The sequence below is a fragment of the Pan paniscus genome, chromosome 11 (assembly GCF_029289425.2).
Source record: "Pan paniscus chromosome 11, NHGRI_mPanPan1-v2.0_pri, whole genome shotgun sequence".
Taxonomy (NCBI): domain Eukaryota; kingdom Metazoa; phylum Chordata; class Mammalia; order Primates; family Hominidae; genus Pan; species Pan paniscus.
In genome coordinates, this window is record NC_073260.2 from 87,572,598 (window position 1) to 87,599,290 (window position 26,693).

General features: G+C 46.5%; 1 protein-coding gene and 1 long non-coding RNA gene across 3 annotated transcripts in view; one reads left to right on the forward strand and one right to left on the reverse strand.

Moving 5' to 3' along the window:
• The window catches only part of PAX5 (paired box 5), a 73,687-nt gene that overhangs the window by 14,465 nt on the left and 32,529 nt on the right, over positions 1 to 26,693 (forward strand). Inside the window, exons 2-5 of one of the 2 annotated variants that reach the window (XM_063594011.1) lie at positions 1,733 to 1,898; positions 7,328 to 7,525; positions 15,974 to 16,038; positions 19,736 to 20,017. In XM_063594011.1, the coding sequence (XP_063450081.1) occupies positions 1,733 to 1,898; positions 7,328 to 7,525; positions 15,974 to 16,038; positions 19,736 to 19,998 (692 nt within the window). In that variant the 3' untranslated portion in view covers positions 19,999 to 20,017. Of the gene's footprint in view, positions 1 to 1,732; positions 1,899 to 7,327; positions 7,526 to 15,973; positions 16,039 to 19,735; positions 20,018 to 26,693 lie in introns of those variants that run through there. The other variant, XM_057298712.2, reaches the window with a different exon arrangement.
• On the reverse strand, positions 13,466 to 20,303 carry LOC134728546 (uncharacterized). Its single transcript, XR_010109064.1, has 4 exons — positions 19,969 to 20,303; positions 19,668 to 19,812; positions 16,498 to 16,742; positions 13,466 to 15,061 (listed from the first exon to the last, which is right to left on the reverse strand). It is a non-coding gene; the product is annotated as an uncharacterized LOC134728546 (long non-coding RNA).

Sequence of the window (26,693 nt, forward strand, 5' to 3'; positions counted from 1 at the left end):
GGGTGTTTAAGCTTCCTTTGCCTGCCCTTTGTTTTCCCAGATGAGCTTATACCAATTTTGAATTTATTTTCTTTTACTTAAATCCAGCCTGCTCTTGAAAGATCTGTACAACCTTTTTAAATAGGTGTTCCCAGCCCCAGAACAAAGCCTTCCGAAGGCTCTTGGCCAGGGTGGCTGCAGTCTTTCTGTTTTAGAAAAACTATGCAATTATGTTTCTAGCTGCAAAATCCTATTTGGAATGGTTTTCCTTTTTCTTATGTCTTTTAGAACAATCAAAACTGAATAAAGATCATTTTGAAAATCAGAAATCCAGCTTAGAACTGCAACTAAGTACTTCAGTTATCTATAAAATTGTGTTTTTCCTTGAAATAAGCCTGAGCCTGGACATTTTTGGGAAATATTCATGGGAAACTTGAGTGGATTGCTTGGACAGTTTTTAGGAAATACATTATATTATGGGGGTTTTTGCTCCCTTTATTTCAGATGCGGTTCATGAACCTGGGTTGTAGTTTAGTACTGGGGAGAAATAGCTGAGATGAGGTGGCTATTTCATATTTTAGAGTTGAGTGTATATGTGTGTGAGACCTTTGAGGTCTTTCCCTTGTACGGTCCAGTCCTAGTCCAGTCTTGGTTCAGGAGGAGTTTCCCCTTCCTTTGCCTCTGAGCTGCCAGCAACATCAATAAATGCTTTGACTTCGCTTTGGGCTCCAGTCTTCAGCAACGTCAGTGAGTGACTAATTAACAGCTATAAGGTCAATGATGTTGCTGCATCGGATCACTCTGTGTTTACTGGTTTGGCTCTTCATTTACTTGAGTCCTTGTGTCCTTCCAGATGGACCTTGATGTAAGAGAAGGGTGGAGGAGGCACTTTCTCGGGCTCCTTTTACTTAAAATCTATCCCAGGACCCTTGTAAAACCTGGGATCCAGAGGCTTTTGTAGGTTTCTTTATTTTCCCTGGACCAAAATAAAGCTATATGTCAATTGCAAAACGTTGTAAAAATTCCAGGGAAACTCCTTTATAACAAATCCCCGTGCAGTGGAGTGGAATGTGCCGTGTGTAGAAGATGCTATGACCCATTTCTTTTGTGTGCTTTGAGAAGGTACAGTGGTCAAGTCTGCATGTCAACCTCACCTTCTTAAAGGGAGGGTTTTAAACAAGGCAATGGTTGTTTTTTTTTCTCAGTACTCTGCAGGTGCTGTTAAATTTTTAAAAAATTCCTTAGCCTTTGAATTAGATTGCTGATTAAAAACAAAATTCCCTGAGATATACGTTTATTGGAGTTGTTCTTTTCACTTTTAAAGACATTTGTTAAAAGGAAATGAGTTTTATTTTTTTCCTCTTTAAATATGATGTATTTTAATGCATATTTTCTCCCCAGGATCTTCCTTAGACCTCAGCATCACATAATAAGTTGTGCCCATTTCGTTTACATTGAGATCTTCACACATTTCATTGTTTAGAAAAATTACGGGGAAAATGCTAATAATAGTATGGGGATGTTTGCTGTCAATAGCTCAACAGACTGGCTGCAGATGGACAAAGGCTAAGATTAATTTTAAAAAGCAATCTGGGGACTTCGTGTAGTTTGCACGATTGGACTCCAGGCGCGAGACTTCCAGCCTGCCGGCCATTTGTGATCAGAGGGGCTCTGGGTCCTCACAGCGGTGCTTCTCCTATGTGACTGGTTCTAACCACCCTTTCCCTTTCCTTTTGTTTCTGATCTGTTTCAGGACATGGAGGAGTGAATCAGCTTGGGGGGGTTTTTGTGAATGGACGGCCACTCCCGGATGTAGTCCGCCAGAGGATAGTGGAACTTGCTCATCAAGGTGTCAGGCCCTGCGACATCTCCAGGCAGCTTCGGGTCAGCCATGGTTGTGTCAGCAAAATTCTTGGCAGGTAAAGGCAGGAGCTCGAGGCTTCCCTTGATCTTTCAAATAAAGACCTAAAACATGACCCAGCAGCTGTCCAATATGACAGTATCATAGTGAGAATCATGGTGGCATTTTGTTTCACACGCAGAGCACTTTAAAGTCTGCAAAGCCCCAATTCCAAGTAGCCCTGGGAAACCCCTGTCTCTAGTGACATGTGGAATAGGGTGACTTAGTCAGGAGGGAAGACATGTTTTCTGAAAGCCTGGTGAATTGTTCTAAAGAACTCAAGAGTAAGACGTTCTTGGGAATTTCCCTTATATATCCTAGGTGAGCCTGGGTCCCCGCGTAGGACTTAATATCACATAACCAGAGTTCAATGTTTCATTTTAATGTTTTTGGAAGCATATTCCACTTTTAAAAGTCAGCTGTTATTTTCAGTTTTGGGTTATTATCAACCTTGTTACGTTGGGCTGCAGTATTTTCCTTCTCTATGTTTTTATTTCCATCGCAGTGACAAGCATCCAAAGTATATATTAAATTAGAGAGGAGGAAAAAAAAAAAACCCAAACACCAACTTTCAAATATGACATTTGAAAGTTGCCACTTGACCTGGCGATTTGCTGCAAACAAAATACTAACAATGAGGCTTCTCCCATAGGACCGTGCAGCCTTTTAGCACTCCCGTTTATTTTCTCAGTAGCCTCCGCATGATCCAATGAAGCACGTTTTAAGATGAGAAAACAAACCTAGAGAGGCAAAGTGACTGACACAGGTTTATCTAGCCAGGCAGTACCCGGGTTGCAATGACGCCTAAAGGACCCCTAGACCATCTGGGTCTCACCATAGCCCCAAAACAAAGCCACAGGTTTGTTTCTGGGCATGTGATCTTGTTTTAGGTCTGCCCTGGCAGGCAGGAGCTTTCTTGGGTTTAGCTGTTCAGTGCTTTCTCACTATTTCTTTTCCCGGGTCAGAAAACAACCTTTGTCCTGTAGTTTGCATTATGGTTTGAGCACAGACACCTGAATAGGAGGTAAATATTTTGAAGTATGTCAGTGACATTCTGACTTTCTGCTGGCTCCTTCCCTTTCATCTGCTGGAATTCAAGAAATTCTCTCAGATGGAAGGAGCAACAGCTTCTAATAACCTTGGGGAGGCTGCTTGTTTGAGGCCAAGGGAAGAAGTTTTAGGACCAGGGGTCTGGCAGCTCCTTTGGGGACCTTGATCCCAGGGTTCATTCCGCATCCTCCAGCCCAGTGCAGGTTACCTGAGCTGTGGGGGCTGTGGGCTTCACTCCTGTTTAGCACTCAGAAAGCAAATGAACCCCAGAGATAGGGGGTGATTGCAGGACATTAACATGGTTTTCTTGTGAGGTGGTTGTTTTAGGCAGGCGGATGGGAGCGAGAGAAGAAAAGTCGAAGACAGAGAGATAGAGAAAAGAAAAAGAGAAAAAGAAGACAGAGAAGAGAGAGTGATTTTAAAAAGGCAGAGAAATAGAAAGAGATAGATAAATGACAAGACAGGAGAAAGAGAGAGAGAGCACAATACTTTAGACTATCTCAGCATCAGACTTCTAGAACCAAAAGGCTCCTAGATATCTTTTTGTGGAGCCTCTTCATTGTACCGAGAGAGAGGGAGAGAGAAAGAAGGCCCTTTCTTTGTTTTTGCTGAGACATCTTTGCTGAGCCGACATTTTGCTCGCTGTTTGAAATCTCAGGGCAAGATACTGAGCCTTTTTCAGAGGGGACATCCAAACATGTGGTCCTCATGTTCTGGTGCTCTGGAGCCTCCAAATCTCCCATGGAGATTGAGGGGGACAGGGACGCTTCCGAGACCAGCCGGCAGCCGGAATAGATTTGTCACTAGGTAGAGTGGCACTCGGAAGTTACGCGCCGCTCCGGTGCCTGACCGTTTAAGTTGTCAACAATAAATTGGAATTTCATAGCTCATTATTTTCATAACTAAGAACCACAGTGGACAAAATGTCACTCTAATTAGAACTGCCTTTTAAGAAACAAGTTCAGCCCTAAAACAGTGTAACTGGGAATTTCTGAACTGGGGCTGTTCAATCCACAGATTTTTTTTTTTTTTTTTTGGTCACCGAAGAATTTGTTGGGCACACAAGAGGTGACAGATTGTAGGGAGAGTACGATGTGTGGTGGCTATGGTTTTCAGAGTGTGTGGCAAGGCAGGCAAAGTCCCTGGGGCACACAGGGATCCCTGTCATCTCAGGAAGGTGGGCGGTCTGCCAGGAGTGTGGGCATTCGGTCTACAGAGCTTTCGGAGGGGCTAGAGACGCACAGCTTGGTGGCATCTGAGGCTGAGTTAAATCCACCCAGGGCCTGGCTGCTGTCTTTTTTCACTGGAGCCTGGTTGGGAGGTTCAGGTCATTGGTATTGGGTAGTATGTTACACAGTAAGAAGAAACACTAGGGATTTTAATCCTCCGCATGTGCTCTTTATTTTATGTTTTGCAAAGCTTATTCTCAACCGTCTGTATTTCTGTCTTCAAAACAGCCCCACAAAGCAAGCAGGGAAGACATTCTCCCCCTATTGTATGAATGGGAAAATTGAGGCCTAGAGAGGCTAAGTGAGTTGGCCAAGATCACACAGAGAGTTAGCATCAGAGCCACCTACACCTCTTGACTACTAAACTAATGCTCTTTGCACCGAAGGACATTGTGTGTTGGTGGCTGCCGTTGGTCTTTTGTCTGTAAGCCAAGGGGCTGCACGGCTGTTTTGCTGAGATGAAAGGATAGTTATTAAATCTGAATCCTCATTTGACACAGTTTCGAGTTGGGGTTTTCGGAGTGTCAGGGTTGCCTTCTAAGTGCCTGGCCCATGTGTCAGTCCAAAGGACGACAGAGACCTCTCATGTCAAGGCCGCAGTCTTCCACAGTTGGCACTGCTCAGGTGGGATGGGCAGGTAGCCCTGCGTGCTGCCGCCCGCCAGCTATGTAAGTGGGGGCCAGGCTGGGGGGGACCTTCAGCCTGCCACCCTCTCAGAGTTGCTATGTGAATGTTGCAGTCCCATTCAACTAACATATTTTGAGTATCCAGGACAGGGTTGTCTAAATGTCTGTAACCCCTTCCCTGAGATTCTGCCTGTCCTAACAGACACTCAGTGACTATCGATTGAGTGAGTGAATGAATGAAAAATGCATGTGAAAATGCCTGGCCTGGTAAATAGTAAAGTTCTCTGCAATTGCAAGGGGTCATTATTCTTATTATTATTTAAAATTTTATAAGCAAAGCAGCAGCTTGCTGTAGCGGGAAGAGCACTGAATTTAGAGTCAGGTTTGAAAGCTGGGGCTGTCCCTAACTACAGAAGGGAGTTGGGCAAGTCACTTAGTCTTCCGATCATTTATTTTTCCTTCTATAAATCCCTGTGGCCTTGCAGGGTTAGTGTGAGGATCAAGATAATTCGAGGAAGAGCTCTTTAGGGTGCTGTGGCTGAATTATAGTGAGTTGTATTATAGTAAAAATTGGCTTTACATTATAAAATTGACAGGACAATTGGAGGCTGCAGAGATTGCTGTGTGCCTTGACTTAGGGTGCTTTTCTAGCCATCTGGTTTTTTTGGGATATTGTTAAAAAGTTGTTTGTGAGTAATAATTTTTTGGCAATTACAGAAAAATTGCTGAAAGCAATTTTTTAGAAAGAGGGAAGATAGGTTGAGTTTTTACCTTATGGTCAAAATTTGTAAATGACTCACTCTTTTCAATGAAAAACAGACATTTCACTTTCACATCACTGCTTCCAAAGTATTTCATCTCTTTCAGGATATTCACTAACTTGGCCTTACCCAAACATACCCAGGCTGAGAATTTCAGCATTTCTGTAAATGTGACCAGTCATCTTGGGTAACATTTTCTACCCATCTCAGAATCACCTCGTTCCCTTGCCTATCATCAACTCTTGTTAGGTTTAAAAATTATTAGTCATTTAAAAAATGTCCTTTTGGTTTTTTAAAACAGATTCAACTGCAAGATAATTTCCTTGGAGAAGGAAATCAAGAATTCTTCTGTAAATATTGAGAGAGACGTCTGGTGATGTCTCAGATTCAGAAAAGAAATTATGTCAATTTTTTCCCCCCTGAAATGATGTTTCATGACACTCTTCTTCTTGGTCTTGGTTTTACTGTAAAACCCTGACATCCTATTTTCCTTAATGAGCAAATGCTGATAGCATGGAAATGTCCTTAGAAACAGCCATTTACCTCAGGGGAGGTCCCTGGAAGAGTTGCCGTGACTTGTGGTTGGTTTTTCCGATTGCTTGAGTTTTGACTTACAACAGATATTTTCAGATAATTCTGCAATTCAACATTCCTTTTAATTTTACACCAGGATTATTATTTTTCTCTTACGGAAAAATAAGTTGCATTTCAGGGGACAGTTTCATACAATGCTGGAGATTGTGCTAGGGCTTGGGAGAGCTGGCAAATCAAAAGTGTAAGCTACCTTATTGGGGAAATTGTAGTTCAAGAGGCTGGGTGGGCAACAGCCCTAGCTTGCCCATTTGGTCTTGTGTGACCCTAGGAAAACTGTTTAACCTTGATGAATCTCTGCTTTATACCTGTAGGTCAGGACCTATTCATTTATTTGTTCATTCACTCATTCATTAATTCAAAGCAATTTATGTGCTTTAGAACTGTTGGAGATAAAATGGGAAAACTGACTCGAAAGTTTTCTGTAAACTATAAAATGGTAGATGAATGTGAAAGAATTTTGTTAATGCTTAGCCAGTGCTGTCCAATAGAAATACAATGAGAGACTGGCCGGGCGTGGTGGCTCATGCCTGTAATCCCAGCACTTTGGGAGGCCGAGGCAGGCGGATAACCTGAGGTCAGGAGTTCGAGACCAGCCTGACTAACATGGTGAAACCCCCATCTCTACTAAAAATACAAAATTAGCTGGGCATGGTGGCACATGCCTGTAATCCCAGCTACTCGGGAGGCTGAGGCAGGAGAATCACTTGAACCCAGGAGGCGGAGGTTGCAGTGAGCCAAGATCACGCCATTGCATTCCAGCCTGGGCAACAAGAGCGAAACTCCATCTGGAAAAAAAAAAGAAATACTATGAGAGCTGTGTATGCAATTTAAAATTTTCCAGCAGCACAGTAAGAAAAGTTAAAAAAAAGAGGTACTATATTTTAATTATATATTTTAACTCAATATATAAAAATTGTTATTTCAACATATAACTAATATCAAAATTATTGAGATATTTTACTTTTTTTGGTACTAAGTTTTAAAAATTCCGTGTGTATTTTATATTTACAGCACATTTTGATTCAGACTAGCCATATTTCAAATGTTCAAAAGCTGCATCTGGCTGGCGGCTACTGTATTGGAACGTGCAGATCCGGACGTTTCCTGGACAGAGTAGCCCGTTATTTTGTTGCCAATATCCACTTTACTGGTTCCTCATGGCTAAGCTTCTTTCTCTTTGGGTCCTAGGTATTATGAGACAGGAAGCATCAAGCCTGGGGTAATTGGAGGATCCAAACCAAAGGTCGCCACACCCAAAGTGGTGGAAAAAATCGCCGAATATAAACGCCAAAATCCCACCATGTTTGCCTGGGAGATTAGGGACCGGCTGCTGGCAGAGCGGGTGTGTGACAATGACACCGTGCCTAGCGTCAGTTCCATCAACAGGTGAGGGGCTCGTGCCTGTGGGGGTTGGGGATTTGGGGGGATGGCAGGGCATCCTGGAGGCTCTGCATGTGCCTTTCCTGAAGATCTGGTCTCTCTTTTCACCAAGGCCCCTTAGGGGTTACTGAACAGGAGGGATGCTAATGGGGCCTTCTTGGTCTCTGTTACCCTTCTCTTCTTTCCAAAGCAGGTAGGAGTCCTAGGCCCAGGGAGAGGGGAGCATGCCAACACCCTGGCCGCTCGAGTTTCTTCTCAGCCCAGAGTTATTTCCATCCCTCCCTTCACCACCCACCTATATGTGTGGAACACTTCACAGAGAATTGTCCTGACTAGACCTTCACAAATGTCGCTCTCCCTGCAAACCTAGGCTCAAGGTCTTAGCACTGGCCCATCTCAAAGATTCCCAGGAAGAAAATCCTTCCTCCAGTTTGGGCAGAGCTTGAGCCAGTGAGTGAGAGGAACATAAACCTGACTTGGAGTTGGGAGACTTGGCTCCTTGTTCCAGCTCTGCCACAAACTCAAAGTGGGACCTTGACAAAGCTCTTCCTCTCTCTGAGAGCCCAGAACCCCAGTGGTTCTGATGTGCATCTTCAACTCCAGAGGTGTTGTCCACAGGAGGCTAAGATGCTCTGGAGCAATGGAGTTGCCCTCTCCCCAACTCATACGTGGAATCTCACACAGGGAGAGAAAGAACCAGAGAAACACCCTGGGAGTCATGCACAGGATCTTCCTGGCAGCCACACAGCTCCCTTTCCTTTCCAGTCTGATCCAAGACACATGGAAGGGAGCTCTCAGAGCTTTAAAAATAAACGTATGGAAGAAAGTTTTCTGTTGTAGATGATGCAATTTCAACTCCATTTAAACCCACAGAATCAGGGATGAAGTTCAGAGATGAACAGAAATGATGGTTCTCTAAACTCTGCAGAGAAAAGAGAAGGCAGCAGCCTGAAAACTTGGACAGTTTCCATTTCTCCAAATCACACCCTACCATCATCAGTGCAGAGCTTGTGTGGGCGTAGGGGACCCTCACTCCTGGCAGAACGAGGTGGTCGGTCAGACTAGAATGAGAGCCTCTTGTCCTGATAGTGGATCCTTCTGTGATGATTCAAATGCACAGATCGCTGTGGGAGTGCATGTGTTCACATTTTGAGTCCTGCTATTTTGTAAATTGTTAGCCTGCTTTTCTTCTCTTGGCAAACCTTGACAGAGGCCCTGACATCATGCATGGTACAGGGGAGATAGAGGAGAATCAGGCACACAGTTTCTTGGTCTGTTCCAGAGGGGCTCTTTGTCCAGGGTGGGGTTCTGACAGGCACTTAAAAGCCTGATGCACCTGGACAAAATTGCTGAGGGGGTAGCAATGATGATGGTAGGTTTTGGGGAGGAGGGGATAACTCCTGTTCTTTTTCTGGATTATAAGAGGCTCCATTGTGTTTTATGAGCCCCTTATTTCTGGCTCTTCGCAGGATTTCCACGGCACAAAACAACATGACAGGCAGCTGGCCTGCTCTGCAGAGGAACATCAGCCAAACCCCTGGTCAGGCTTTGGGGACCCACAGGTTTCCCAACGTAGAGTACACATATAATTGGGGGTTCGCAAGATAACCTTAGGTAGTCCGTGGGGGTCACAAAATATAATGCCTTACATGGGGCCAGGCAGATAAGGTAATGAGGGAAGCAGGCCAGGCAAAAGACGATGGGGAGAGGTTGGTCCCTGACAAGCTAGGCAGCACAAGTCCTATTAAAGGGGCAGTGCTTCTTAGCTCCAGCCGAATGCTGCCAGGACCATGGGTCTGGTGTTTGCCAGATTTTTTGCATTCTTCAAGAGAAGGCAGAAGCTGGGGCTTGTGTAGATGTATGCATGGATATTTCTGTATGTGAAATCTCTATATTTAAATTAATTTTTTTTTTAATGTAGAGATGGGGTTCTCCCTATGTTGCCCAGGCTGGTATCAAACTCCTGGGCTCAAGCAATCCTCCTACCTCAGCCTCCCAAAGTGCTGGAATTATAGGTGTGAGCCATCACACCTAGCTTAATCTATATATTTTTTTTAACAGAGGCAACTAATTTCAATTAAAAATGCCTTGCAGGATGAGCATAACTTATTTACAGAGCATCGGTTTACATCCTCTATAATGCAAAGATGCAAGGATGCACATTGTTTTCTAATACATTTATTTTAATGTATTTTAGAAAAACGTAAGTAACACACCAAACCAGTGAGTTTGTGAACTCCCCCTCAACACTCCCACCTACCCACTTACAGTAGGGAACTATAATTGCCTTATAAAATAAATTTATTTAGGTCAAAATTGAAGTGATGTGAAAGAAATGTATGAGGCAAATAGAGCAGTGGTTACAGATGTGGCAAAGACTGTGAAGGGGCATGGGATGTGTGGTCAAGAGAGATCACGGACCCGCTGATGCTTTCTGCCTGGACCTGTGCTGTGGGGAGGTTCTAACTGCTGTCTGTAGGGCCACGGCTAGCCTCAGGGGCGTCCTGAGTGTCCAGTCCAAAGCCATGGCCAGGCAGGCCGTGCCTCTAAGGTGCTTTCATGTCTGTGGTCTCCTATAGTCCTTAAGGCTTGACTCTATCCTGTGGCAGGTGTAGCAACAGAGGCCAAGATGGAGAGTGCAGAGGAACAGTGACTTGGAGATAGACATGGGGGTAGAACCCAGGTTTCCCAATGGTAAAAGGAGGGCTAGTTTCTTTCCACCACTGCCCTGTAGGACTCTGCGAGTGACAGAACTGAGGATCTGTGAGATGAGAGACAAGAGGGAGGACAAGTATTTTCTTCTCCATTTCAGATCCTCGCGGGCTGCCCGTTCTGCTGCCTGGCTGCCTGCCCTCTCTCATCCTTAGCCTTCTCCAGTGCTCCTCACTGGGGGCTCCTTTTTGGGAGTATTCTCTGGCTCCTTCCTGCTCTCTTCAGTGACAGCTCACTACGTGTAGGACAATCTCATGCGGCTGCCTTCCTCACCCCTAAACCCCCAAAGCCAGAGCCATCCCAGCATACAGTTTTATTTTTCAGATGAAGGCAAAGCTCCCACTGCATTCAGATGAATGCAGCTTCTAAATGCCTGCCTTGCAAATGACACTGTGTAAGAGGGTCCACATCTCTCCCAGCCCTTGCCTCCCTTGGAGGCAAATTTTCACCCTTTCTGATTTCAAACAGCTGGGGAGGGAGTGATGGCTGGATTTGTGGCTATTCTTATAGCCACAGGGGCATCTCCACGGTTCACCCCTAGGAGTTTGTGCCTTCCTATTACCTTCCAGGGGACCAGCCTAGGAAACCATGACTGACAAGGGGTTAAGCATCACTGAACTAGTTCTGTTAGGCTTGTGGGGGATTTCCCGGGACACAGATCACCTTGTTCATTTGACTTCTTATGGACAAACATGTGCTGGGAGGCTGCACAACCTGCAGGGATCGCTGGATCCAGTCTGAGTGTCCATTGGAGGTGGCCATCCCAAAGCTGACCCAAACGGTGGGTTGAATGAGGTCTTCCTTCTTCTATTCCAGCACCGTGGCCAAGGGGTGGGGACTACAAGTGGCACTCCCAGCTTAGAGGGGCAGCTCTATTTAGTACCAACTGGTTGGGTCATGTGAGAACGCGAGGCCAGTATTGTTGGGTGTTCTGATTTTTCAAGAGAAGCTAGAATGCAGATATTTATGAAAAATCTCCCAACTTAAAAATATTAGCAACTAATTCAAATAAAAACAAATATACTGTGCAGGCTAACAAAACTTGTCCCGGGCTGGAGGTGGCCCTGGGGAAGATGTTTTGTTAGTTCTGCTCTTAATTCTAATTTTGGTAGCAGGCCTTCTGAGATTGTTTATCCATTTCCTCTTTCTTTTTTTTTTTTGTTTTTTTGAGACAGGGTCTCACTCTGTCACCCAGGCTGGAGTGCAGAGGCACAGTCATGGTTCACTGCAACCTTGATCTCCCAGGCTCGGGTGATCTTCCCACCTCAGCTTCCCAAGTAGCTAGGACTACAGGTGCCACCACCATGCCTGGCTAATTTTTTGCATTTTTTGTAGATATAGGGTTTCATCGTGTTGCCCAGGGTGGTCTCGAACTCCTGGACTCAAGTGATCCACTCACATCGACCTCTATCCGTGTCCTCTTTCTTCTCCACAACAGTCACAGGCCTGGGTGCCACCTGTGGGGCCCCTTGCAGCTTGGCACAGTTGGACCCCTGGGTTTTGAATTCTCGGCATAGATGATGGCCCAAGCTTCTTACTGCACTGATGGCAGTTTGATCAGTGCCATAGATGTGGGTGTTTCTTCAGCCTTATCTTCCTGTTTCCTTTTTCAAGGCACCATGATTTTCTCTTTCACTGTAATTTTGTGAGGACTGGTGGTGGGGCGGGGGGCGTAGGATGATGGTGGGAAGCCTAGCCTTTCAAAGAAGGAAGAGTGATGTTTCCATGGGATCCTTAAATGCCACAAAGTCCCTCAGAGTTTTAAACCTCAAATTCTAAGTGGGTTTGAAATCCAAATAGCCTTTATGCCTCACATAGGAAGTATTTAGCAGAGGGACCGCGCTTCCTTTGAATGTGGCTTAAAGTAAAGTGCTGGGGCATGGGGGCTGGGAGTCTGGGCTGACTCGCTGTGCAATTCTGGGCAAGTCATTTGAGCATCTTGGGTTTTAGTTTCCTTATTCATAGGAAGAGTTTGATGCTGAGCTCCTTTCTCTGTTGGAACGTCTAGTGTGCTCTGCAGTACGGCAGCCAGGGTCCTGCTCATGCTCAGCAGGTAAGGGACGGGCAATTTGGTGTGACTGCCAACTCAGCCCAACTGTCCCTGGCTTAGAAAAGGTCCTGAGTGTGTTCTTATTGGATGAGTCTTGACAGCCTGTCATATTTAAAATTTAAAATTTGTTTAGAGTTGTTATGATTCAATTACAGTCTTGTTCTTCCCACTACAGTTTCTTCTCAGTGTAAGCTGATGCTCTTTGTTTTTACTTGGTGACTACTAAAGGCAGATGAGCAAAATCTCTCACCCCTGGGGGCGGCTTCAGAGGCTTCCCTATAACTCTGAGATCCCCCTTTATAAAGGACAACCCTGATGCATTCTTAAAACAGTGTGAGAGTGGCTACCTTCCCCTCCCCAGCTTCCAAGGGGGCCACTTGTGCTTTATTATTATTATTATTTTTAATTTTTATGGGTGCATAGTAGGCATATATATATATTTATGAGTACATGAGATATTTTGGTACAGGTATGCAATGAGTAATAACCCACCATGAAAAATGGGGTATGCATCCCCTCAAACATTTATTCTTTGTGTTACAAACAACCCAATTACACTCTTTTAGTTATTTTTAAATGTAGAGTTAAATTATTACTAACTATAGTCTCCTCATTGTGCTATCAAATACTAGGTCTTATTCATTCTTTCTATTTTTTTGCACCCATTTAGCATCTGTACTCCCCCACCGCCCTCGCCTTGTGCTTTTTAAAGCAAATGTGAAAAATCTGAATATTTTAAGACGGAAGCTAGTCATTAATCTTTATAAAGACACCACTGAAAATAACATCTTACATTTAAGGAGCACCTAGTATGTAGCTACCACTGTTTTAAGTAATTCATTAATTTAATCCTAATAGTAATCCTATGAGATAGAAATGATTCTTAGTCCCATTTGCAGATGAAGAGACTGAGGCATAGAGAGGTTAAGTAATTTACCCAAGGTCATGTAGCTGGTAAATTGTAAGAGGGATGGGATTCAAACTCTAGTGGTCTAGTTCCAGAGCCTGTACACTGTGCTACTGCAGCCTCTTAATGATTTATAACAATTGATAATGCTTTCCCAGTGATATTTATAACTATTTTAAAAGAAAATGAGGAAAACATAATTTTCTTTGCTTTTTTACATACAAATTTAATAGTCAGACAATGATTTGAAAAGTAAGGATTTTAAGCTGAACTACAGTGACTTTTTTGCCATATATTTATTTGTAACTATATTTATGTCTGGTATATCCATATATTGACATATCCAGCAATATCTCTGTAGACACATACACACAGAGAAAGTGACATACACAAAAATATAAACATTAGGTCAGATGCCAGCTTACTTCCAGGTGACCAAAAAGAGAACCTCACTCCCAGAACTGGACATTTTATTATGACCCACTCTTCTCCCAAATGCCATGAGTTTTCTGGTTGTCCAATATGCTTCGAGTTTGCTTAGTTAAAATAAGTGGTTTGAATATTAGGGAAAACAAACAAACAATCTGAATGTATTTGAGGGAACACTTAAGCTGACTGATTAGAAAAGGGCAAGAGGCTCCTTGCTGAGCTCAAGTAGCCAGGCTCCAGATGGCCTGTGTGTGTGTGGTGAGACTATAGGGTGAACAGAAAAGACCATTTCAGGCTATCAGCTGAGGACACGGACTGCCCTTGGTGCCGAGCACCAAGCTGTAAGATCAGAAAGGGCAGAGAGGCTACTGCCCATTGAGTTTAAGGGGAGGCACCCACCTGCTACTTCTGTCATTCTTCATTTGTATAAGCTGGAGACCCCGTGCAGCCTCAGAATAAACTTTCAGATATTAATGGTCTGGAATGTGAAAAAGCTTCTCACAGAATGTTGCATGAAAAGAGCAGGATGCAAAACTGTATACATGGAGGCTGAGTGCGGTGGCTCACGCCTGTAATCCCAGCACTTTGGGAGGCCGAGGAGGGCCGACCACTTGAGGTCAGGAGTTGGAGACCAGCCTGGCTAACGTGGTGAAACCTCTTCTTTACTAAAAATACAAAAATTAGGCAGTGGCATGCGCCTGTAGTCCCAGCTACTCGGGAGGCTGAGGCAGGAGAATCAGTTGAACCTTAGAGGCAGAGGTGGCAGTGAGCTGAGGTTATGCCACTACACTCCAGCCTGGGTGACAGAGAGAGACTTCGTCTCAAAAAGAAAAACAAAAAAACAAAAAAACTGGGCATGGTGGCGCATGCCTGTAATCCTAGATACTTGGGAGGATGAGGCAGGAGAATCACTCAAACCTGGGAGGCGGAGGTGGCAGTGAGCTGAGGTTATGCCACTACACTCCAGCCTGGGCGACAGAGAGAGACTTCGTCTCAAAACAAACAACAACCACAACAAAAAAAAACTGTATACATGGCATAATCCTGATTTTGTTACGAGAAAAATGGATATTTCTAAATATGCCCAGGAATGTTGGTATAAAGGAAATACACCAAAATACGGTTTTTAGATGTCTTCTTTATACTTTCCCATACTGTCCAAAGAGTCTACAATGAACGTATATTACTGTTATAATAAGGAAAAACTCTAATAAATGTCCTTTCAAAAGGTAATAGTTTGAGACTGGAATATAACTTTTCCAAAGAAACCGGACATTTTATTATGACCCACTCTTCTCCCAAATGCCAAGGAAGGAGCTTTCTGGTAGATCCGAAGGAGCTTTTCGCGTGGCCCTGTTCGGCTGCTCTCAGATGCGCCGGACTTGCTGTCTTGCGCATGCGTGGTCCTTGCTGGAAGTCTACAAACTCTTCAGAGCCTAAGGTTCTGCAGAAGGATGTTAGAGCGGTCAGATGGCCAAGGGAAGGCAGTACTGCTATTATCTCTTTTATGTACGGGGCTTTTCCATAAGATCTTTTTTCTTTTCCGAAAATGATTCGGTTACTTAAAATAAGCAGAGTGGTCTGTTCCAACTCCGTCATTGTATCGGAGGTCCACAATGGAATGTACTTGGTCAAGGTCACAGTGGAGTTTCTATTAGAGTGTGAGCAAGGTCTCTGAAAAGACAGGCCAGGATATCACTGGCTCCAGCCCTGTGGATCCTTTCTGTGAGGTTTGGTGCAAGGTAGGCTTCCTCTTAAGAAAGCCAAACCGGATGTCTCCTGGCTGCACTTTGACTCTCCCTAGTATCAGAACAACATATACATCCCCTCCCTTGGCAACTTCCTAGGGGAAGGGGTGTTATCCCTCCTTATGCGTTCTCTAGGGCAGAGAAACCAGCACGTGAGCGCTGCCAGAGGACAGAGAGATTACCAAGTTCAGTTCCTTCATTCCACATATAGGAGGCTGAGGTCTAGGAAAGGGAAGGACTCCCTAAAGTCACTCAGTGAGTCTCTTATGGAGCTAGAGCTATACTCGAGAAAGGGATGCTTACTCGTAATGTTAACACATCATCCTCTTTCTTCAGAAGAGGCACTTGAAGCCCAGAGAGGGGGTGCAAATTACACAAGGAAACAAATTACACAGGGAAACAGAAGCAAAGTTGGGACTAGTCCATAAACCTTCCACCCTCCTGATTGCAGCCTGGGTTTATAATCTCCCTCCACCTCTGCCCCTCTGCCTCAGCTCGAACCATGGCCCAGCTTGGGTATGAGTTTTCTGGTTGTCTGTGCATAGCTGGTTGAGGTCTCTTCTCCTTCCTGATGGTAAATAGCAATTTTGTTTTTCAACTGCCCACAGGATCATCCGGACAAAAGTACAGCAGCCACCCAACCAACCAGTCCCAGCTTCCAGTCACAGCATAGGTAAGAGGAACTTTTAAAAAAAATTTAAAAATCTAATGGGCTCCAAATATTCTAAAGAACTTTTAATCATTCTTATGGACAGATAATTCTGCATAAAACACTTCAGCACACGTACTAATGCGCCTTCTTTGTCATTCTCCAAGGGCTGAACCTGGTAAATGAATTTTATAAATACTGCTAAAAGGTTTTGAATTTTACTGATTATTATGATAAATAGCTTTCACCATGAGACAGAAAATTGAAATCTAAGCCAAAAAAAAATCCACTAATGGGGGTCTATAGAATGTCAGATAATTAAAGTAATAAATCAAGAAAGGGATACTTATTCATAACATTTTCTGCATCATTAGTCAGTAAGTAGTTTTGAATGTGTTTTTTTCTTCTATCAACCAGCCCTTCTACAATTCTTTGTGCACTTGCAGTCTTGAGTGAAGATGTGGCAAAAGTTCCCAAACTTACTTTCTCTCTCTCTCTTGCTTCGATCTCATGAACTCTATGAACTGTCAAGGGCTGCCAGTGGGGTTTCCAGTGCTCGCAGGTGACGTCTGAGAGTGGCTGTGACCCGACAGAGTGGGAGTCATATTTCCTAGTGCTCAAGAGTTCAGAAATGTCCTTTGTCTTCCCTTCAAAGATTGTGAAATGACATGTGTCTATTTAAGGTGTATTATTTCTCCACTTGGGATACAGGAAACACCGCTGGTTAGCTGGGGGAAAAGTTATTGTACTATATAAGAAAGTGGGCAATGATTTAGCAAGTCTCTGACACTTCTGGTTGCCACAGTCAATCCTGCAGAATCACACCTCAGATTGTGTAACATTTCCACACTTTTGTTATTCCTTCTTTAACTGAGAACTTGAACTCACACGGTGATGGGGAATGGGCAGAGTCCTGGCCTCCAGTTCCAACTCTGTCATTACCTCACCCAGTAAAATGTAAAAGTTCTCTCACCTCCCTGAGCCTCAGTTTCCTCATTTGTGGGTGGAGGGGCACTAACCAGGTGCTCATTGAGGCCTCTGATCCTCCATGGTTGGCTCTTTGGATAAAGGTAAGACAGATTTCCTCCCTGCCATGAAATAATTCCTCATTTAGTAATCCCTTCAGAAAGTGTCTGCTAAGTCCCTGCGGTGCAGACCTTGGCATCAGAGGCCAAGCCTATAAGAAAGGGAAGACAAAATCCCCATTCTCAAGGTAAAGGGGGAATATAATGAAGAGAAGTTTGCAAGACAGAGATGAAGCTCAAGAAGAAGGGATGGGTGCTGTGGGGGCAGAAGGAAAGGAACCACCAGCTCTGCTGGGCTAGGGTGAAGAGGGTGAAGGAAGGCTTCCTGGGGGAATGTTTGTGGCTGAGATTTCACTTGTAGCTGACCAACTATTTCAGGTCACATAGCACTGAAAATCAAATGGGTATAACTGCTAATATTCTTTCATTTGGTTTAGAAGAATAATTCTACTGTAGGTCAGCAGCATGTTTTGTTCTGTCCCAGAAATTTTTAAATTAAACTACATCTCGCATACATATAGCCCCTTAGAGTTCACAAACTTACCGAGGAGTGAGGAAACCGAAACTTACAGAGATGAAATAACTAGCCCTAGGTCATGTTGCCAGTAAGTGGTGGGGCCAAAAGTGGAATCTGGGTCTTTTGAGCCTAGCGCAATCACAAAACACCAAAACGAATGTCATGGGCTCTGCCAGCAACATGGTGAGCTTTGGTTATATATGGTGGTTGTTGTTTAAAGTACCAAGTGACCTGGGATCTTCTTTCTTCCTCTGTTTTTTACATGTTAATACAGAAAAGGTTGTGGGATTTGCATAAATCTATTTTAAGGAGCTTCTTCTGGTGAAGAAAAAGAGAAGTTAACGATTTCTGCCTCTGTGTCTCTTAAGGAAGATGTGAGATCAAACTGAAATGTGAGAAGAAAGGCATGGCTCCCTCTAGGTTTGTAGGAGCCAGGAGCTGGATCTGCTCCAAAGGGAAGCCGTGAAGGGCTTCTCAGGCAGTCACCACCATTTCTAGTGATTTCCTACTCTTAAGAATCAAAGGTGGCTCCACCTGCCTCCAGCTGGTTATAGCCCAAGGAAGTGTGTCTGAGATTGGTCTGTAGGTTTTAATGAATCAAAAAAGAATTCCCACAGCCCAGAAATGGCAATTCAGCTGTACAGCTGGAGAGGCCCCTGCTGATGGACTGGTCTCTCCCTAGGAATCTGGGGCCAGAAGTTAATGTGAAACTTGCACAAAAGTTGCCCCCCGCCTCCCATCCAATTCTTATTCTTAGGAACTTTGAGACCTAGCCTCAGTCACAATAAGTCACCAACCACTGCCCCTGTTTCTGGGCAGGGGAAATCTAGACTTTAAGTAAGTAAACCCAAGGCTAAGTTCTGGTGCCACTGTTTATTAGCTAGATGACTTTGAATCACTTTCCCTGTGGAGCCTCAGTTTCCTCATTTGATAAATGGGGATAAATAATAGCACTCTGGGCTGTTGCAATCATCAAATGAAAAGTACTGCATTCATGTGAAGTACATTATTGCTCTTCATTGTTTGTTAGTGCGAAGCAGATTAGTTATAGGGTTTGAGGCTTTAGTTTCTGGGTTCAAATCACCACTCTGTCTCTTTTATTTTTTATTTTTATTTTTGAGACAGGGTCTTGCTCTGCTGCCCAGGCTGGAGTACAGTGGCACAATCATAGCTCACTACAACCTCGACTTCCTGGGCTCAAGTGATCCTCTTGCCTCAGCCTCCCAAGTAGCTGGGATTATAGGCTTGTGCCACCACACCTGGATAATTTTTTTTAAAGTTTTTTGGTAGGTCTTGCTATGTTGGCCAGGCTGGTCTTGAACTCCTGAGCTCAAGTGATCCTCCCACGTCTGCCTTCCAAAGTGCTGGGATTACAGGCGTGAGCCCCGGCACCAGGCACTCTGCCTCTTATTAGCTGTATGGTCCTGGGTGAGCCACTTATCTTCTCTGAGTTTTACCTTTCCAATAGGATCATCACATTTCCTAGCTTCTAAGATTGTTCTCAGAATTAAATGAGATAATGCCTCAATGCCTGGCACAGAGTAAGTTCTCAGAAAATGTTAGTTATTGTTATTGTCATAATTAATATTAAAATCAAATCGGGGAAAACTGGAAGGAGAAAAGGCAGCAAGAAAACTATAAAAAGAAGGGGCACTCTGCGGTTTGGAGTTTGTTAGCCGTGCGTGTGAGTTTGTGCTCAGGTAGTTGTGTTTGCACCCAAGGTTGGGTTGGGTGTGCAGGCAGGTGGTGAAATGCCTAACGAGTAGTTCAGGGTTTTTTTTTGTTTGTTTTTTGTTTTTTTAAGCACTGACTGTTGGTGGGCCCCGGCTCCCCTCTTTCTCCTCTCCAACCCCTGCTTCCTGCATCCATGGATAGGCTGGAATTTAAGCGAAAGCCCTTCCTGTTCCCGTGTCCCCGTGTTCCTTTCTGCAGGGGTCAGTCCTTCTCAGTGCCCACCCTTCCCTTTCTCCCCGCATCGCAGAGAACTGGGGCACACGGCCCGCCCGAGGCCTGCGCTCGTGGCTCAGGTGTGGCCGCCTCCGCAGAGCGAGGGTCCTCAGCGCCCCCTGCCCACCCTGCGCTCGCTCCCTCCCAGCCGCCCCCAGCCTCACGTGCGGTGACAGCCGGTCCGCCGCCCTCAGCCCTCTGCGGCCCTGACCGCCCGTCTTTCTCCGCGCAGTGTCCACTGGCTCCGTGACGCAGGTGTCCTCGGTGAGCACGGATTCGGCCGGCTCGTCGTACTCCATCAGCGGCATCCTGGGCATCACGTCCCCCAGCGCCGACACCAACAAGCGCAAGAGAGACGAAGGTAAGAGAGGCCCGCGCAGCCCCGTCGGGGATGCGCTCCACGGGGTCTGTTTCCGGCGCTCGGTCGCGGGTGGCAGCAGAGGTGCCCGCGAACACCCCCCTTACCTGCAGAGGAGCGAGTCCCCCTTTTCGTGAACACGGGAAAGGGCTGAGCCCTCCGCAAGACAGACAGGCAGCAGGGTGAGACTGTGGCATTCTTGCTGGCCTCCCCCATGGTCACCCCTTGGATAGAAGCAGCGGGCCTGGCAGAGCCCTTGTGGCCTGAGCTTTGGCCTTTAAGAAGACCCTGTGTGCGTGCAGATATGCGGCCCGAGGGCAGGGTGTGCTGGGCTCCACACCCAAGTCCACTTTGTGGAGGAGCTTTGGACCAGAGAGAGGGGGCTGGCCAAACCGTGAGAGGGGCACACGTGCGGAGGGCGGAGGGGTGGGTTCTCTGAAAGGCCCTGCACACGTCTCAGCAGACAGAGAAGGCCTTCAGCCCTGATGATGGTGTTGGGGGGCGGTGCTGAGGAAATTAATAATCATCTCATCTTTGTCCTTGGGTCTGGAAGGAAGAAGTGCGGGGGTGTTGGGGGGGATTACAAAGATGACAATCTTCCCGGTTGGTTTTTCTCAGCCCCTCCACGGGCCTGGCCCTGTGGTGCCTGGGTCTCCAGAGCCAGCCACCTCCATCCTGGACACCGGACACCTTAACTGGGGCTCCTTTCCCCTGTATGGGCTGCCAGTACTGGCTGACATTAATGGGTTTGAGAGGAGAAAAGACCCCCTGGGAGCCTGTAAAACCTTAGTCAGGAAAAGAAAAAAAGAAAAAAGAAAAAAAAAGCCAGAGCTGTGGTCTAGGGCCTGAGAGCAGCGTGACAGAAATCTTGATTCAATTATTCTGTTCCTCAGCACAATTCCCTTTCTCAGCTCCGTGTAAGGGATGTGTGTTCTCATGAGCACATGCCTAAGTACTTAAGATCTGTAACTAGAAAATTGAGTCGGCCCAGCCGTGGATTGGCCTGTGGTCTGCGTGTTGCCAGCAGTGCAGAAGCAGAGCCGGTGGCCTCGGTTTGGAACCGTGGGGGTGTGTGGGGAAGATTTGCGGCTTTTGGAACCTGCCTTGCCTCTCTCTTCTGCTCCTGCTGCTCCTGAGCAGATGTCAGACGTCTTTAACTCAGTAGGCTGCGGTGCTGTGTTGCTGCAGGAGGCAGTGGGCCTGCCATCTCTGTTGTTTTATGAGGTTGATGGTATCATCTTTTCTCCCATTGTCACCTGGACTCGCAGCAGATGTGCCTAAGCTGGGGCCTGGATGTATTTGTTCACGGTGGAGGGACAGATTGTGTGAGACTCCCCCAGAGGCTGAGGGATCCAGGTGGAGATTTTTGGGGAAAGAGAAAAGCTAGTTTGATGTTTACCACCAAACAGACAGGTTCTGGCCTGGGGGCATTATTTACTTTGTTTTCGGAATGCTATATTGGCTTGCAGTCTGACCAGCAGTCATGGTTTTGCCCCTCAAGCTCCTTTACAAGGTGTAGCGTGGTCAGAATGTGGGTGGTGTTGGTCTTGACTACTCCATACTACTCAGATCATGCCCGGAGGAGGACTGCAGCCCATTTGGGGGTATTGACCTTTAAGAGGGACGGTGACAAATGGGATTGTGTCCTGGGCGAAGAGGGATCTGATACAGCATCTGGGAACACCTCAAGCCTGTAGGGATATTTTGGCACAAAGAAGAGCAGAATAAGCGAGACTGGATTGCTGCCTTCAAGTATTTGGAGGGCTGACATGGAAGGAGGAAGGAATGAGATCTCATTGCATGGCCTTAAAGTGTGTGGCTGATGCAGAGGTGATTTCACCTCAGTTTAAAAAGAACCAAGTTGCACATATGAGAGTGGCCTAGGATAAAAGGAGATGCCTCGGGAGGTAATGAGTGCCCTATCTCTGGGGATATGTAAGCAGAGACTAAGTGGCCACTTGTTGGGCTGCCAACAGAGTATCAAGAATCAGCTGTGGTATTGGATGATCTTTTTTACTTTTTAATTAAAATTTTTTTCTTAATAAATAGACACGGTGTTTTGATATGTTGCCCAGGCTCATCCTGGACTCCTGACTTCAAGTGATGTGCCTGCCTAGGCCTCCCAAAGTGTTGGGATTACAGGCATGAGCCACTGTTCCTGGCCTGGGTGATCTTTGAAATCTTTCCAGTTCTGATATATACGGTAGAGTCCTGATCCTCAGGAAGACTTAGGGGGCAGTCCAGTCGGTGGTCTGTGGTAGAAGGGAGAATGACTTGATGGTCCTGGAAGCTTATAGGAGTGGAAAGAGTGGGGGACAAACCCAATCAACCAGAGCCTCCCCCTAACTCCTACCCCACACCACTGAGAGTATGCACGTTTGATCCCAGGGGTGGGCAGCAATGGCCGGGCTCACACCAGGGAAGTGTCTGACGGGGGTATTGCATAAGTGCCCCCTTCTGATGTTTCCCATCCTCTCTCTGTATCTCTCTGGATTCCTGCAGTGACCCTAGGGGGAGGTAAAGAGGCAGAGACTGTCACTTCCATTTTACTAGGGGAGGGGATGGAGGCTACACAGCCATACAGCTGATATGGACTGGGGAGTCAGGAGGAGCTGGAGTGCCCCTGAGGCCTCAGTTCCCTGGTATTTTCCAGCTACCTGTTGTCCCTCAGCCCTTTCAGAGATGCGCTTTGGAGGCGGAGCAGTCTGGGGCTGGGCAGAGCCTGGGGCCGGTATGGGGAAGAGTTTCAATCAGAAGGGCATGATTAGCAGGTTGGATGCGGAGAGAGAAGTGAGACCTGAAGGCCAGAGGTTGGAGGAGAGCAGAGAAAGTAAGAAGCAGCCACTGGGGAAACAGGGATATTTCAGGCACACTGGCCGGCTGGCCCATGGCAGCTGCAAACCATGGATTTGTGAGGGTTCTGGCCTCCAGTGCGGTACCATCAGCAGCCTGAGAGAAGAATCATGGGGTAAGAGAGGCAATGGAGAGCTAAGAGGAAGACAGCTGAGGGTCCTTGCCCATTTTTCGGATGAGGTGACTGAGGCTTTGCAAGGTGGAGTTGCTTACTCTGCTGCCTAGTTCACAGTCATCCCCAGCTTAGACTTGAGTTTTGCTCTGAGGGCATTTCCTGGGGCCACCCTCCTGCCCAGATCTTGCAGAGGTGAACGGGTGATAGGATCCAACCACAGAGGGTAAGCTGGCGAGCAAGACTGGCAAGCTGAAATTCCTCTGATGAGCAGGGCAGTGGGTGAGGTGACACTGGAGGAAAGAGTAAGGCAGGGAGGGCCAGTTTTGACCAAAAGGATCTTGGGGGCTTCTCATAGGAGGTGGCATTTGAGAGCTGGGTAAAGGGAGGAGAGGGCATTCCAATCAAAGGCAAGAGAGATTGTGCCAAGTCTGGGACTCTGGTGAGCATGTGCAGGGAGAGGACCAGCACGGCAGGATTTGGAAAGGGAGAGAGGTAGAGAGATGTGGGTGGCTTAGACTTTGACGGAGGCTTTCAAACATTTAGTCTAGAAGCATTTAGGGAGATAGTTTTGAGCTATGTGTCTCAGATGCTCAAGAAACATTCACTCTGCTGAGTGTTTCAGGTAAAAAGATAACATGAAAGTGACTAGCCCTGCACTATCCAACAGAAGTAGAATGCAAGCCACGTGTAATTTTAAATGATCTAGTAACTACATTAAAAAGAGTAAAAAGAAACAAGTGGAATTAATTTTAATAATATATTTTATTTAATCCAGTATACCCCAAATATCATCATTTCAACATGTCATCATATAAAAAATTTGATGCTATATTTTCTCTTATTTTTGCTGCCAAGTTTTTGAAATCTGGTGTGTATTTTACACATGTAGTACATCTCAATTTGGATGCGAAACGTTTGACAGTTAAAGTTAGATGTAGTCCTACCAAAACAATAAAGCTGTGTTTAGTGGGACAAATATTTTACACTGCTTCTATTTTAAAATTAAAATTAAAATCAAATCAAATAAAAAAATTAGCTCCTCGATTGTACTGGCCACATTTCAAGTGCACAGTAGCTACATAGGACTAGCGGCTGCTGTGTTGGACAACACAGCTCTAATACAAGTGCTTGGCACATAGTAGGTGCTCAGTAAGTGCTCCTTGGTAGAGTGGATCAGTCACATTCCTTTAGAGGGTTCACAATTAGTAACGAGGGTGAGTGGAGGGACCTCTACTATCCTCAGTCAAGGGTGCTTTTGTTTGGTATTTTGGGCTTCCGTAGAAAGCTCCGAGTAGAGTTCTGGAGCAAAGACAAACAAACTAACTAGAATATTGTTAGGCCAGTGGATTGGCAAAGGGCCCTTTCAGTATAGAGATTCTAGAGTTCTTCCTAGGATGCCTGCCTCCAAGACCAGACTCGGGTATATGGCCACTATGTCCAAGTCTCAGATGAACTGTTCTTCAGCAACAGGTAAGATCTCTGTGGCCTCTGGAGGAAGAGCTGGGGCTGGTTAAAGGAAGCTGCAGGAGGCAGATTATGGCTGAATGCAACATATGGCTTTCAGAAGCAGCCAGGCTGGGCCAAGAATGGAAGCTTTATCTTAGAAAGGTAGTGAGCTCTCCATCATCAGAGGTGTGAGCAGGCGCTGGACAAATGAGGAGCAGAAGAGTCAAGGATGACATTCTGGTTCGGACTCTGTGACTTTTGAGGCAGGCCTGTTCTAGCCTGGGTGGCCAATGCTTCTGTGCCAGTACTGTGTCTGCAAGTGCATCTACCCACTTGTCTTTCCCTTCTGCTGCCTGACCCTGAGGCTGCCACTCATGTGGACTTGACAGGGCAGGGGCCACAAATCATTTCTATCCCCAGCGCAGCCTCTCGGCACAGCCCCGGTTCACAGGGATGCCTGGGAGGCCTGCGGGATGGCTCTGAGGGTCAGGCTGGGGTGCCACCCAGTTATGAGATGTCGCTTTGTCTCTTGGTTGGTTTGAACTGAGAGCTTTCGTCGAGGAAGCTGTGGCATGGCTCAGGAATCCTGCTGGGTGAGGGGAATGGAGGCTGAGTCAGCACCTCCCTCTCCGGAAGGCCCAGAGGAGGTGGTGGCAGGGAGAGACTTGGCAAAGCAGGCAAGGTTGTGAATAGCGGCCATGGGTGAAAGGGCAGCCTCAGACCCTGGGTTCCTTCCTGGGCTTTTGATCTCTAGTGAGACCTCCTTCCGCCGCTCTCCCCACTTAGGTCCCCTCCCTGTCCCCCTCACAATAACTCACAGGGCCCTGAGTTTGAAAGGCCCTGAACACACTGAGGTCAGCGGAGTGCGAATCCCTTTCACCAGTTCAGAAAGCTGACCTGTCCAGCCAGTGTGGACTGTGGTGGCCAGAGGTTTCTTTTTGGGCAGTAGGGGTACGTTGCAAGTGAGTTTCCAGCCTTCTGGGCTCTGGACTACCTTCTAAGGAGGGCACAGGAAGGGCAGCCAGGGTTCAGAGGTGGCCTGTCCTTTCCAGAAGATGCCAAGTCTGATGAGACTCTCATGGGGAGGTTTGTTGGGGGGCATTTAGCCAGGTGCTCCCATTATGACTTCCTTTTTGGGGATGCCTGTCTCCTGTCTGTTTTTGTGTCTCTCCCCATGTCTTTGGGGGTGCATCTCATTCTGTGTTATTTGGCTTTATTTCCTGTTTATTGAACCTTCCTCTGTGTCTGTTTCTGTCTCCCGGTCTAGCTCTCAGTAGCTTTCTTTTTCGTACATACTCTCTCTCACACACACACACTCTCTCTCCCTCTCCTTCTTCTCTTTCTCTCACACTCATTCACTCATTCAATTTCCTTTCTCTCTTGCTATCTCTCTCTCTCCCCAAATCCCCTCTTCCCCTGTCTCTTTCAGGCTGGACGCCCCCTCAGCCCTGCCCAGCAGACCTCCACGGGAGCTATGGCCAGAGGGAAGGGGTTTCAGAAGCTCACAGACCGTGCTGGGGCCCTGGGCCCCTCTGACATGGGCAGGTCCTGGTCTTTTCTCTCCTAGGACCCTTTTCCTTCCCTGGATGCATAGATGCTGTCTGCTGCTCCCAGGATAAGGGCAGAAAACAGAAGCAGGAAGTGGGGAGAGCCCTCTCAGAGCTCCCAGAAGGGATGGGTATGTGGAAAAGCTCAGGATTCCTGAGTCAGGAGTAATAGGCAGCCCCTGTGGGATTGAGAGTTCACAGATCTCTGATCCCTGGAGAGCCCCAAATAAGGTGTTGAGTCAAAGGCACAGGCTCATGGGCAGGGATGAAATGGTTTGAGGACTTCTTGTAGCAAGTTACTTAATCTCTCTGCACCTCCATTTTGTTATCTGGCGAATAGAGTTGACGCAAGCCTTGTGGGTTACAGTGAGAATAAAATGAAGTGAAGTGACAGCTGCCAAGGGCGTGGCCCCAGGGCCTGGCTGTAGTCAATGCTGAGTAGATGGCCACGGAGAGGCCTATGTTTGAGGACGTGAGGCCCGTCATGGCAGAGGGCAGCAGGCTTTAGCCACGGTCCTGTTGGCAGCTGGAACTGGCTGGTTCGCCCACCACCACCTTCCTGTTTGGAGCTGTGGAGCCACGGAGCGATTCCATAGTACTGAAGAAGCCGATTGCCTGCAGCCGGGAGCCCGGGGCATCCAGGCTGAACAACAGTGCCCCCAGGTGTCGGCTGCAGAATGAAGGGCCACTCACTTTCCTCCTCCTTTGCCTTTAGGAAGCTGAGTCTCCCAGCCTGCTTCATGGCAGAATAAAAGGGTCAGGCCCCAGTTTTCCCTGAAGAGAGGCACAGGGAGCACAGGGGGGTGGAGGCCTCCAGGGTGGGGGCAGAGGATAGCACCCTGGGCCTGGGAGGGCTGGGCGTCTGAGGGGT